The sequence below is a fragment of the Rissa tridactyla genome, chromosome 19 (assembly GCF_028500815.1).
Source record: "Rissa tridactyla isolate bRisTri1 chromosome 19, bRisTri1.patW.cur.20221130, whole genome shotgun sequence".
In the NCBI taxonomy this organism is placed as follows: domain Eukaryota; kingdom Metazoa; phylum Chordata; class Aves; order Charadriiformes; family Laridae; genus Rissa; species Rissa tridactyla.
Genome location: NC_071484.1, coordinates 607,698 through 622,284, shown reverse-complemented (window position 1 = coordinate 622,284; position 14,587 = coordinate 607,698). Strand labels below are relative to the sequence as shown.

The 14,587-nt window shown below is 48.3% G+C and overlaps 1 protein-coding gene across 1 annotated transcript; it reads left to right on the top strand.

Moving 5' to 3' along the window:
- On the top strand, window positions 1–11,700 carry LOC128919299 (von Willebrand factor A domain-containing protein 5A-like). Its single transcript, XM_054224525.1, has 18 exons — window positions 1–95; window positions 269–337; window positions 1,697–1,944; window positions 2,052–2,274; window positions 2,637–2,782; window positions 2,915–3,029; window positions 3,207–3,334; window positions 3,479–3,567; window positions 3,824–3,968; window positions 4,388–4,470; window positions 5,691–5,805; window positions 5,983–6,147; window positions 6,434–6,537; window positions 6,796–6,977; window positions 7,142–7,348; window positions 10,306–10,529; window positions 10,842–10,965; window positions 11,139–11,700. Exons 2-18 carry the CDS (start codon window positions 295–297, stop codon window positions 11,216–11,218), a joined length of 2,421 nt encoding a protein of 806 aa, XP_054080500.1. The 5' UTR covers window positions 1–95; window positions 269–294; the 3' UTR covers window positions 11,219–11,700.
- The last annotated feature ends 2,887 nt before the right edge of the window (window positions 11,701–14,587 follow it).

Genomic DNA, 14,587 nt, shown 5'->3' with positions numbered 1-14,587 from the left:
ATCTGATTTAAGCACCGCCACCCCACTGAACCGATAGGCATTTTTGACACCTGCAATTCCCATCTGACGCCTGTCTCCTACTAATCTGCTACCAGGTTGGTGACAGAGGGGCAAAAAGGATCCTGAGGTGGGATGTGAAGAAGCAAAGAGTCATCTTGTCCCATGTATGCGGGGGTAGCTCTGTACCTTGGAGCAAGGCAAGATGGAGGTGCCCTTTTTTTTTTCCCACAAGGTCCTCATAGCTCACTTCATGCTCTTTCCCACACAGAAGCTGTCTTCGACTAAAGAGTTAAGATGAGGAAAAGTGGCATCCTGAGCAAAGGGTATATGTATAGAGGTGAGTTGGGGCCATAAAGGTGGCATCTGTGAGCAGTGGGGAAGATTTTATCTGGGAGAGCAATGTGGGAAGCAACTGATTTCTTGGGTCATTGACAAGGAGGCATACCTCACCATGTACTGGGAACTCAGGAGCAGGGCCTGTAGTCAGCCTTCACTTTTTCTGAACGACATAGTAAAAGATGTTTTTGTAAGTGTGATTTTGTAAGTGCTGAAGGCTTTCCAGGGAAACCATCACAAAGTGAGGGGATGATGCAGAAGAGACGTCTGGTACCGTGGGATGGGGGGGCAACACTCCTCAGTGCTAGGATATTGCATCACCTCTACTGTGGTGCTAAATCATCCACTACTGAATTGTGTTGTGATACCTAGGTACATCGCTTGATTGGTGAGTTGCATCGTTCCCTCCAGGTGAACTATACCATCTTCTGTATACCATCCCCTTCCAAGACATTACAACAACTCCTATGAAGGTCTTATACCTTCCTTTGCTAACTGTCCCTCTGTTCCTACTACAATGTTATGCCATTCTTGACTAAGACACTACTCCAACACATTTTGCCATCAGGTTTGACACACCACTGATGCCAAACCTTGCCCTAATACGAGATGCTCTTCATCTCAAACTGAGTGCAAAGGTATGGAGAAGGTTGCCTTTCCATGGGCTGCTGTCATAACAGGAAGAGAGATCATCAAATTTGCATGTGCATATTGTTGGCCTCAAATAAAACCTATGCTACAGGTATGACAGGTGAGGAAGCGAGGTCATCAAGAAACATCTCCACTGCTGACAATGAAAAGGAGATGAGGTAACTTCCTGTGACTGTACCTCTGATGCCATGCTAAGTGCCCTTGGTATGGTCCCCCCTTCCCTTCCAGTAGTCCAAAATGAGTAGTATATCTACTTAAGTTGAAAATCAAGATAATCTCTTTGGAGCATTAGTCTCAAAGCAGGTGACAGCACCTGCTCCTATCTCTGAGATATGGTCTGAAGGTTTGAGGAGCTGCAGGGCACCTCCTGCAGTTTGCATGAAGCTCTATTGTGGGACTGTCACACTCTATGTGCTGGGGGACAGACAGACTCCTCTCAATGCCATGGAAGGCCTGAACTAAGATGAAGCACAACGCATTTAGGTGATCTGAGGGCACAGTTGTTGTGTGTTGGACAGAAAGGGGCTTAGAAAGATGGGAAACACGTTGACAGCCTCAGGGACTTTTTAGTACTATTTGTCAGCTTCTGCAACTGGCATTTCTGTGGCAGGTTTGGACACGAAATTTTTTCCCATTACAAGCAGACACCTCAAATTTAAAGTTTCCTACATGCAACCAGGGAATCTGACAGCTGTTGTGTCTTCCTCAGGCTTATTCCAGAGGGGAATATGGTTCTTTTCTTCCTATTCTGAAATGGAGCTGGAAAGTGTGATAGTAAATGTAACCATCCAGGACTTTGTGGCTGATGTGGTGTCTGAGCTGTTTTTCCGCAATACGCACCAAGTCCCTAAGGAGACCATGTTCGTATTTCCTGTGGACTCTGATACTGTCGTACACACCTTCTACGCTACCATGGGGGACACTCGCATTGAAGCAATGCTCTGGGAGAAGGAGGAGGTATTGGGACTGTGGTGAGAGGGGGTCAGCAGATTGGGATGAAGGGTGGAGGTGAGAGAATGGAATCCTGTGGAGACCTGTGACACAATTTTCTCCCTCTGTGGCAGGCCCAGCAGCTGTGCAAAGCCACTTCAGGCATGGAGAATTTAGGATACCTGCAGAACCAGTGGGATCTTTGGGGTCCTGTGTTCGCTTGTTTCTTGGGGACCCTGCCTCCTAACAGCAAAGTGACCATCAGCCTGTGCTATGTCCAGGAGCTGCCAATGCAGCCTGATGGAGCTGCTCAGTTTTGCTGGCCACACGAGCTCTTCCCCCGGACAAACTACATTAGTGAGTGATCACCCAGGTGCATCCCCTAAGGAGGAACACATCACTGCCCAGCACCCCTCCTGGGGGGGACCCCTATATCTGCACACGTTCCTCAGTGAGAAAATCTGAATATTCCCCCTTGCACTTCATAGTCAGGAACTCCACAGGTCTTCCCATGTATCCCACAGGAAGAGATCCCCACAGATACCTATACAAACCAGTGTCTACAGATTCACTACCACCACCCCCCAACTAAGCACCACAGTGAGGGACATCTCAGAAGCTGCATTTTCCCCCTACCAATGACGAACTGTGCTCCACCATAGCTGTCTACTGCCCTAGGGTCTCTTCTTTCATCTTCTCACACCTCTTTCTTTCTGCAGGACGGCATTCTTCTGAGGAGGAGACAGAATCTGAAAACCTGCACTTCAGCATCTGTCTGAATTCAGCCCATGGTGTGTCCCATATAGCCATTAACAGCAGCTACACTCCTCTGCAATACACGACTCCAGATCAAACATCTGCTGTGGTACGGCCCTGACAGATGCTAGAATATCAAAGGGGAAGAGGATGGAAGGGTCTGCAACCTGCTGATGTTCCTTAGGACTCCTCAGTCCTTTTATTTGTTTCTCTTTCCTCTCCACACCCTTCTTGTCCTCAGGTATCCTTGAAATGTCCACCCTGGATGCAGGCTGATCTGAACGTGCTGGTGTATTACAGAGGGTCTCACACACTCAACGCAGTGGTGGAGAGGAGAGATCCCAAAGCCCCACCTGGTGAGTGAGGAGGGTGGAAGTGAGCATTAGGGAGAGGCTGTCAGGGAGCCTGGGAGTCTCTGAGGGGCTTTTCAGGCAATAGGTCAAAGCTGAGGGCTATGTGGAGGACAAAAGCAAAGAGACAGAGAAGAAGACTCCAACCTAAAAGTCCTCCTTGTTTCCCCCCACACACTCCAGGCTCTCTGCTGGGAGACCCTGTGGTGATGGTGACACTGATGCCCAGTATTCCTGAGGTCGAGCCCAGTCCAGGCCATCTTGGGGAATTTCTCTTTCTCATGGACTGCAGCCTCTTCCAGGATGCACAGGTACCACCGGAGGAGGTCATCAGGGGGAATTTTCCACGCTGGTCATGCCCAGCTGGTGGGGTTAGAGGCAAGCTACTTCACGTAGCCAGATGTTCTGCCAAGTTTCCCCATCTGAGCTCTGCTCATCCCTCCGTCTGTCTCCAGAACACCCTGCTCTTCCTCCTCAAGAGTTTGCCTCTGGGCTGTTACTTCAACATCTACAGTTTTGGGGCCACCTTCAAAGCCTTCTATCTGTGAGTTGCGGGTGATGATGGGGCAGGGCCAAGGGGTAAGTAGAGTATTACTTTTCGAAGTGAAACTATGGGACAAGCTCTTGCTAGAGGGTAGTTATGGGGCAGGATATGTTGGGAGCAGTGAGGGGGTAAGTCCTCTTTTCAGGGTGCTTCTGTAGCACTGGTAGTGAGGTAGGGCTTTTCTAGGGAGTGGCCATGTGAGGGTAGCTGTGGGCCAGGTTCTCTCCCCTCTGACACTCCAGGTGCCATCCCACAGGCAGAGTGTGGAATACACGCAGGAAAGCATGGACAATGCAGTGGGGCGCATCTCCTCCATCTGCCCTGATCTGGGGGGCTGTGACCTGTTGGGCCTTCTAAGGTTTATCTACAGCACTCCTCTCCTTCATGGGCACGCCCGCCAGGTATCAGGGGCCAAGTGGTTATGGGGAGGGGAATGAGTGTAAACAATGGGGTAAAGGTAGACGTCAGGGCTCAGGGTGAGATAGTCTGCTGCTGTTTGCACTGGGAGTTGTCATGGCGGGGGGGTGTCCTCATGGCAGAAAGTGACACCATCTTTGGTGTTGGCAGTGTGGGAGGGCTTCTGTGGAATTTGCCTGCACTTGAGGAAGGTGGATTTTCCTTGTGGGGTGCCCCTTTGTGCAAAGAGATGGCCTGGTGTTAATGAAAGGAGACAAACAATCTCTTTTCCTGCTTCAAGGCCAGTGGGTGTGAGAGGGTAAGGGAGCAAACTGGGAAGGCTTCCTGCATTTTAGAAGGACGTTTTTCCTCTATGGGGGTGCCCAGCCCTGTCAATCTTTGTTTCCCTTCCTCTCTCCCTCAGCTGTTCATCTTCATTCAAAGGAAGATCTCCAGTGAAGAGGAAGCTGTCATGGCTGAGGTCTACCGTTACCGGGACCACCACCGGTAATGGGGGAGCCCTGTTCCTGTCCCTTAACATACTAATTCACAACCTTCCCCTCCCCTTGACTGTCAGAGTGCTTCAAACATTCTCTCAGATCCTAGCTTGCCACAGATATTCTCTTTACCTTGGTGGAACTTCAGCAAGGACAGCCCCACATGTTTTCCTTACCTCACAATGAATGGCTGTACTTTTCATCTAGTGAGTCTCCTGTCCCAAACTTTCCCTGCTCTTCTCAGCACTTTTCCTCTTCCCTCTCAGCCTGCAATACCTTAACATTCTCTTTGGGCCCAAAACACATTCCCACGATCTCCCTGTCCAACAGGTAATGTTTCTCATCCCGAAGTGAATGGGGAAACTCTGAGTCAATTCCATTTCTGTTATGTACTATTACCAGTACAGGTTGGGGCTGACCTGCTGGAGAGCAGCTCGGTGGAAAGAGACCTGGGAGTCCTGGTGGACAACAGGATGACCATGAGCCAGCAATGTGCCCTTGTGGACAAAAAGGCCAATGGCATCCTGGGGTGCATCAAGAAGAGCGTGGCCAGCAGGTCAAGGGAGGTCATCCTCCCCCTCTACTCTGCCGTGGTGAGGCCACACCTGGAGTACTGTGTCCATTTCTGGGCTCCCCGGTTCAAGAAGGACAGGGAACTGCTGGAGAGGTTACAGAAAAGGGCTACCAAGATGATTAGGGGACTGGAACACCTCTCTGATGAAGAAAGGCTGAGGGACTTGGGTCTTTTTAGTCTGGAAAAAAGAAGGCTGAGGGGGGATCTTATCAATGCTTAAAAATACTGAAAGGGTAGGTGTCAGGAGGATGGGACCAGGCTCTTTTCAGTGTTGCCCAGTGACAGGACAAGCAGTAATGGGCACAAACTTGGATGTAGGAAGTTCCATCTCAACATGAGGAAAAACTTCTTTCCTGTGAGGGTGGCAGAGCCCTGGCACAGGCTGCCCAGAGAGGTGGTGGAGTCTGCGTCTCTGGAGACGTTCAAAACCCGCCTGGACACATTCCTGTGCAACCTGCTCTAGGTGACCCTGCTGTGGCAGGGGGGCTGGACTAGATGAAATCCAGGGGTCCCTTCGAACCCCTATCATTCTGTGATTCTGTAATTCTGTGATTAGAAGTATTCTTACCTCTCCAGATTTTGTCCTTTGTACCACTCTTGTCCTTCATACCTCTCACCTTTGTCCCATCTCTAACATCCTCCTTTTTCCTGTACAGGTGTTTCTGTTTTCCTACTAACCGATGTGACAGCTTCAACCTTTCCCAGGCCATGGCCCTGGAGACCAAAGGTGAATGTGTGTGCATCCACTCTAGGATGGACATGACATCCGAGGTAATGACCCAGGTACCCCTCTGCTCTATTCAATACCTCCCGTGGCTCTCCTAGACATGGAAGGCAATCTAGATACCACCATCCATTCAAACTCAGAGATCCACCTCCAACTTCTCCCCCCGCCCCAGAACTGGGAGTGAACCTGAGTGATCTGTGCTCTTTTCTTCCCCTTACCAGGCAGTGAAATGCTTACAGAGGGCATTGCAGCCTCTGGCAAGTGGGATCTCACTACACTGGGAACTTCCACCTGGCCTGGAGGTGTCAATGATCAGAAAAGCTCCTGACATGATCTTCCAGGGACATAAGAGCTCCATCTATGCCCAGATCCATGGGCAAACACAGGTGAGATTGATCCAGGAACGATATGCACTGGGGCAGGGCTTTCTGGAAAGTAAAGGACCCACTGCCTGTTTCATCTTCCCAGCACTCAGAGTCATTCACCTCCACTATACCTGAGAGACACCACGATAGGGCTCTTGTGAACCCCCTTCTTTCCCTCAGAGACACCACTGCTGCTGCTCCAACCATGGACATCTACTACATTAATAGATCAGGCTACCTAGGTAGCCAGGCTGCCTGTGCCTTGCAGATGAATATTTCTGTCTGACTCTTTCCCCTGTGTCACCAGGATCCAAAAGTGGGCGAGGGAGCTGTGACCCTTCAGTACCATGTGGGCAGCCAGTCCTTTGATTACACGCTCAGATTCTCACTGTCCCCGTCAGCAGACAACAGGTGAGAGGGCAACACACTTGCCCATGAGTTCTGGAAGAGGGACAGCAGGTGTCCCTCTTCCTTCCCGCTTGCATCCTTCCTGCTGTAGCCTGAGGTGGGAAGAGGATCTGGGCATTCAGTGCTCCCCTGTTGTCCCCTCTGCCCTGACCTCGGGAGATGACCTGTGTGACCATTGCCCCGCTGCTCCCTCCTCTTTACTCCACGTGTCCTGCGCCCCTCTCCAAGGTGAAGCCAAGGACTAACTCCCTGCCCCTGCAGGCTACCTGTGCACCGCATGGCCATGATGCACCTGCTGTGGAAACTGGCCTGGGAAGGGACAAGCAGGACAGAGAAGGATATCTGGCACAATGCAGTTAAGTCCAGCCTCAGCCTGGGGGTCTTGTCCCCCTTCACATCCATTGTGGCAGTACGCATGAAACAGAGGGATGCCTGGCACCACGGTAAGGCCAGAAGCAGTGGGGACAGGACTGGGAGGGGAAAGTGGGGCTTGTTGGTCTGATGCCTCCTCACCATCTTCAGCCCTCTATCCTGTGGACCTGACTGCCCTTTTGGCTATCTCTAGTACCTCTGGATCTAACCCCCATCTCCTTGCTTCTCTCCCCAGATTCTTTGCCTCCAGACTCCTCAATGTTTTTCTCTCCCTCTTGCAACCTGGTTCCCTGCCAGCTGCTCTGGTTAAGTAGCTTCAGGCCTGCGTTGTTCAAGTCCACCAAGTTTTGGATGGTCCAGAAGTGCCAGTTCTTGCTTGAGATACTTGATCGCAAAACCCGGGACACTGAGGCACTCACTCAGCTTTCAGCAACCTGTAAAGGTAAGGAGAAACTTCTCAGCCAGGCATTCTCAAAATGTATTGGTCTAGGGTTGAACTCCTTTTTCAGCATTTATCTTCTCACCAGACTTCTTGATTGTCATTGTGCTGGGGACAGATGGAGTGACAGACTAAGCAAACTCCTACATCTCAATTCTGGGCTGGAAATTGAGAATCAAATGCCTTATTACTTTTCTGAAGTAACCTTATTCTTGTCTTCAGCTATCCTTAACTCCATACCCAAACACTAACTTCGTCACAAAATATCTGCATGAATCTTTAGCTTTATCCTCATACAGTTCAGCAAAAATGAGCCAGCTAGCGCAGCGTTTGCACAGCAGTTTCCGTACTTCCTTTTCTTCCAGCCTTCTGCTTGTCCAGGTCTCATCTTCTGATCTCCAAGGATCACCTGCTGGGAACTTCTTGTGATTTCTGTTGACGAGTGTTAGCTTCTGTAGACTTGTACTTCAGTCATCTCTAACGATCAGCTTCTGTTGACTGTTTCCAAATCAGGGAGTGTGTCTGCTTACTGTTTTCAAGAAACTTCTCACAGTGGGAGAAGGTGTCAAGCACTTTTTCAGCTGGTGTTGCAATATATCAGGTAGGCAAGAACTTACAGCTAGTTAACAGAGACATAGCAGTTGTCTCAGCAGTTAGTGCAGCAGGGATGCAGAGGGGTCCATCAGCTGTTCAGTCCTGTGTGGGGCTGAGTGAAGCTCATGCAGCATGCCACACAACACCCTCTCCAGCACTAACTGGTGCATTTACCCTTGGTACATTGGAAGCCTCAGGCCAGACAGACCATAAAAGTAAGATAGTGCTGCCTAGGTCTTGAACTGAAGAGAGAAGAAGCTGGTGTTTCACCCTGGGGCTGGGGCAGAAGTGCCCTCCTCAATTGGAGGTATGTTGTGGTCAAGGCTCGGACTTGCTAACTGGAGGAGCTAGAAGGAAGAAGTAAGCACACTGCACACTGTCAGGGTGAATGAAGAGGAGATTGTCCTGTTTTTTATGGAAAGTCTGCAGAGAAAAAAGCCTGAGTTATGTGAAGCAAGGAGGATGGAAGATCTGGAGGATGTAGTGAAAAGAGGGAAAGGTACCTTGTGGCTTCTGACAGTAGGGGGAAGGCTTCTGCTCAACCTGCAGACCTACAGCTTCAGGCTAGGTATAGTGCCTGGGCACTGGTGAGGACAAACAAGGCCTGTCAGGAGAGGCATCCAGAGCCAGCTGAGCCTGAACCTAGTGTCCAAGCAGAGGGGAAAGGCATGTCATAGTTACTGGAAATTGTCTCCTACAGGGGATGGACACATATATCTGCCAACCCAACCTCACACTTCCGGATGCTCATCAGAGGCCAGGACTGAAGAATCTGCAGAGACTGCCAAGGCTATTACCCATTGCTGCTCTTCTCTGTGGACAGCAATGGCACTAACAGGGATAACCTGGAACATATCATGTGCAATTATGGAACCCTGTGGGAGAGGGTGAAGGGCATGGGAGCCCACATGGTGTTCTTCAGTTCTTCCAGTGAAAGAGAAAGGATTGGTAGAAATTGACTCATCCTACAGGTCAATTGGATGCATAGCTGGTGTCACATGCAGGACTTTTACTACCATGACTGCAGGACCCTCTCTGAGGAACAAGTGTTACTGAAAAGGAACAGGATTGGTCTGACCACGTGGAACAAAAGTGCCCTTGCAAACAGGCTTGCAAACCTAGCAAGGAGGACTGTAAAGCAGGTTTGTTGAGGAAGGGCTACAGTAATCTGAAGAAAAGTGGGGGCACAAGGGGTTGAGAAGATGTGTTTAGGGGACAGGAAGACAGGGAAGCCTCTCATACTTCCCTGGCACCTCTGGCACCTCTCCTATGAAGACAGGCTGATAGAATTGGGGTTGTTCAGCCTGGAGAAGAGAAGGCTCGAGGGACACCTTTTACTGGCCTTCCAGTATCGGAAGTGTGCCTACAAGAAAGATGGAGAGGGACTTTTTACAAGGGTATGTAGTGATAAGACAAGGGGTAATGGCTTCAAATTGGAAGAGGGTAGATTTAGATTAGATATCAGGAAGAAATTTTTCACTATGAGGGTGACGAGATACTGGCACAGGTTGCCCAGAGAAGTTGTGGAGGTCTGATCCCTGGAAATGTTCAAGGCCAGGCTGGACGGGACCTCTAGTGGGAGGTGTCCCTGCCCATGGCAAGGGGGTTAGAACTGGGTGATCTTTAAGGTCCCTTCCAACCTAAACCATTCTATGATTCTATGGTTCAGGTAGTTACAGAGAGCGACAAGGTCTCCCCTCAGCCTCCTTTTCTCCAGACTAAACAACCCTAGTTCCCACAGCCGCTCCTCATAAGGCTTGTGCTCCAGAACCCTCACCAGCTTTGTTGCCCTCCTCTGGACATGCTCCAGCACCTCAGTGTCTTTATTGTACTGAGGGGCCTGAAACTGAACACAGTATTCAAGGTGTGGCCTCTCTGGTGCCGAGTACAGGGGGATGATCCTACTCACCACACTGTTCCTGATACAGGCCTGGATGCTGTTGGCATTCTTGTCCACCTGGGCACACTGCTGGCTCATACTCAGTCGGCAGTCGACCAACACCCCCAGGTCCTTTTCCACCGGGCAGCTTTCCAGCCACTCTTCCCCAAGCCTGTAGCACTGCATGGGCGAAGGAGTAACATTAGTGATGCTCATGGGAGGAATTAAGGGTGTTCAGAGGGAATTATGCTCAGTGAACTAGAGCTTATAGGGCAGATTTTTAGTATGCTTATGAAGGACTGGGAAAATCTGTGGATGCTCTGGGAGGTCTGGAAAAAGTTTATGATGCTTGTGGAGGACTAGAAAAGATTGGGAAAGCACAGAGACGATGGCGTATATCTATTAAGTATATCTGGAGAAGGCAGAATTTAAGGTTATGAGCTGTTGCCTGTCTCATATGAGCTATGTGAAAGTTTTTGTCTTCCAGACCAGAAGCCTCCTCCTGAAGAGCAGCCAATGGAAGAACCAACAGCATTTAAAATGAGTTGGGACTGGACAATTTCACCACTGTCAACAAGACTGTGCGACTTCTCTAGGCTTAGGGTAGTGGTGGCACTCCAGAAAGCAAATGGCTCCTGGGCCCTCACCACAGCTCTGGCCTCTGCCCTGGGACTCAGCAAGGCTGATGTTGAGCTACAAAGGCCCAGTGCGGTAAGCAGATCAAGGGCAGGAGTGAGGCATTGTCATGAGCTGAACCTTCCTCTGCTCCAAGTTTCCAGTCTAAGCTGAACTGAGAGGAAGAGATAAAGCAGTTGGGATATAGAGCCTCTTCACTTGTGGAAGTGGGGTATGGGAGCTGTGGGGCGGAATCTGCAGAGACACCTGGGAACTTTCCAATTGTGAGGATTTCAGAAGCTTAGGGATTTTCTGTGTACATGTGGAGGTCTTGTTTTTAAATGTGCTGGTTTAGGTTTGATCTTTCTTTTTCTTTCTTCCACCTGATTGTTCTGGTTTCCCCCACAGGATGTGCAGCCAACTGTCTGGGCAACAGTTTTGGCTTTAGTCTGGTTGCATCAGTATAAATGGAAAGTGTCTTGGTCAGAGATTCTGGAGACCAAAGCGCGTAGCTGGCTGCGGGACCAAGCTGGTAAGAAGATTTTATTGGGAGGAGTCACGCTCTGGGCCTTCCCCACCAAATCTACAGCTGATAGCTGTTGACCCGTGTCCTTCTTTCCCAGTGCTCTTGCATGGCTGTCTGTCAATACACAGCCTTTCCTCACTGAGTTGTTGTCACCCTCTACTTTTCCTCTCTGCTTACAGAGGTTCAGCTGGATGCGTGTCTGGAGGCAGCAAATTCCCTGCTAGGCTGCTTTGTGGAGCCCACCATCTTCAGGATTTGAACTTACCCTGTTACTGTGGGCGGGCAACAAGCTGTGTAGGAACACAGCCAGAACAGCTGACCCAAACTAGCCCAAGGGATATTCTGTAGCATTAACATCATGCCCTTGTGGGAGTGACTGAGTGAATGGCTGTGTGGGTGCTCAGATGCTGTATGGGGCCAACCCACTGCAGCTGACTTGTTCACACATATGCTCTCCACCATAATATGAGAGTTTCCACTGGGCTCTGAAAAATAACCCTAAATACATATACTAAACTTTGCTTCATTTTTCCACATTCTGCTTTTCTCTGAGTTTTACCCACACAGTCATCTGCTGAAAATACCAGATCGCAGGGAGAAAAGTCGTGCTCAGATACAACAGAAAAACACCTTCTACATGAATCAAGCTATCTATCTATCTGTCTATGTATGTACTTTTTTCTGCCTTTTATAGAAATGTAAGATCAATATTATTTGGTTTTGCATATTCACTCATCCCCACAAGCTAGAGGATTTTTTTTTTGTTTTGTTTTGTTTATTTTTAAAAGGGGTCAAATATAGGGGTGGATTTCACCGTATCACTGTAGGGCCTACCGTAGGTGCCCAGTGCCATTTCTGCTGTTCTGAGGTATCTGAAACACCTGCCAGATAGGAGCCAGGATATAAAGGACTGATTTTCTGAGGTGGCAGGTGGAGAGTGAACGGAATACCATGTGTCATGGGATTCAGTTGCCTATATATGGTTGTTCTAGTATTTTCAAGTGTATTTGGTTTACATGGCAAGGTTTTAGTAGCAGTGGGTTTGCAGGGGTGACCTCTGTGGTAAAAGGCTGCCCCATGCCAGTCACAGAGCATTCCAAAACAGACCCGCTGCTGGCCAAAGATGAGCCAATCAGCAAAGCTGGTGGCGTCCCTATAAAAGCATATTTAAAAAAAGATAAAAAATGCCACACAGCCAAAGAAGGAGGGGGGGAAAAAAAGTGAGAATAGCAGTGCAAACACCAAGATAAGAGGGGAAGGAGGAGGCATTTCCCTACAGTCCATGGTGGAGCAGATATTCATGCTGCAGCCCATGGAGGGCCCCATGCAGATGGATGTTTACTAAAGGACTTGCAGACCATGGAGAGGACCCATGCTGGAGCAGAAGAAACGTGTAAGGAGGAAAGCGCATCAAAGAGAAAATGCTATGTGTTGATCACAGCTCCCTGTGTTCCATCCCCCCTGTACAGATGGCAGGGGCATGGGGTAGAGGAGAAGGCAGGAGCTAAGGAGTGAAACTGAGCCTGGGAATAAGGGGACAGGGGGGAAGAGTGGTTATGTTTTTGTTTTTGTTTCTCAGCATCCTATTCTATTTTTAATTGTCAATAAATTATATTAATCTTCCCCAAGACAAGTCTGTTTTGCCTGTGATGGTAATTGCCAGGCAATCTGCCTGTCTTTTTCTTGACCCACATTAGTTCATCTTATTTTTCTTCTGCTGTCTTATTGAGGAAGACGAATGAGAGAATAGCTGTGTGGGCATCTGGCAGCTAGCCAAGGTCAAACCCTAAGAAAGAAAATCATCATATTTTAACAGTGGTTACTTTTCTACATCTACACTTTTTATACTGATTGTTTGGGAAGTTGAATCTCACACTTAAGATTAGATCAAATTTACCCCATATGCATGGATGGTTACAGTATCCCAGAAATCCCCCAAAATATTAACACAAAGTTGATTTTCTACCCCAGAACCTTTTGATGGCTTCCTGGACCTCCTTATTTCTCAAGCTGTATATAAGGGGATTAGGATCACAATTTTACAGCAGGTGGAGAACGCTTAATTCAGATATAGGGAAATACTGGTAGGTAGTAATACACACATGATAGCAAGAATCCCATAAAAAGTAGTGACCACAGTGAGGGGATATGAACTAGTACAAATGGTTTTCTGCAGCCCCATTGTGGCCACCAAAACCCAAATTCAGCTTCAATACAATGATCACCAAGGTGACTGCAAAGCCAGTAATTCAGAAAAGAGCTTTGAACGCTGGAAAAATATTCCGGTTCATTATAGCTGTATAATGAAGAGGTTTACAGATAGCTAAATAGCAATCACACAGCATCATGACTAATAGAAGACATTCAGTTCCTCCCAAGGAGACAAACATATAACTGTGCAATATAGTCCCTGAAAGAGAGGCTTCTCCTCTGTGAGGAAATTGGTTAGCATCCTAGGAACAGTACTGTCTGTATAGCAGGTCTCACAGAAGGAAAGACTACTCAAGAAAAAATAAATGGGGTTGTGGAGCCTTTAGTCAGCATATATGGCAAGAGGGAGAAGAGTGTTCCCAGAAATGACTACAAGTTAAAAAAGCAAGAGCAATACAGAGTGCCGTCTGGTTAAAATCCCAGTGGACTGAATTCTGTCACAGAAGTTCTATTCCTTGGGTCTGCATGTAGAAGGGATCAGGAGGACAGAGACAATGTCATACAAATGAAAACTGTAGGAACTTAGGGAGAATTACTACAATGACTTCACTCCAACCTTGGCAAGAGTCTGACATTAAGAAAACTAGATTTATCTTCCTCACTAAGACAGCATCACTGTGTCATCGTTTAACCCCAGCCCGCAACTAAGCACCACACAGCCAGTAACTCACTTCCCCCTGCAGTAGAATGGGAGAGAGAATCAGAAGTACAAAAGTGAGAAAGCCCGTGGATTGAGATAAAAACAGTTTAATATGTAAAGCAAAAGCTGTGCACGCAAGCAAAACACACCACGGAATTCAGTCACTGCTTCCCATTGGCAGGCAGTTGTTCAGCCATCCCAAGGAAAGCAGTGCTCCATCACACATAATTGTTCCTCGGGAAGTCAAACACCATCACCTAGATGTGTCCCCCCCCCTTCCTTCTTCTTACCCAGCTTTATACGCTGACCATGACATCATATGGTATGGAATATACCTTTGTTCAGTTGGGGTCAGCTGTCCCAGCTGTGTCCCCCCCAGCTTCTTGTGCACCCCCCAGCCTACTCACTGGTGGGGTGGTGTGAGAGGCAGAAAAGACCTTGACACTGTATAAGTACTGCTCAGCCAGAACTAAAACATCCCTGTGTTATCAACACTGTTTTCAGCAAAAATCCAAAACATAGCCCCATACTAGCTACTATAAAGAAAACTAACTCTACCCCAGCCAAAACCAGCAGACACTGGAGACGATTTATCCTCCTTCATGCACAGATTCTTATCATTCAATTCAGAATTGGCCTTTGAATGGTAGCACCTGGACTTTTCAATAGACAAACTACACTAGAGTAAATTTCCCCTATTCAGTTATGTTTAGCCATTTAAATAATTTTCCAAAAATGCCACAGAATCATGTAACAATTAGGTTGGAAGGGAACTCT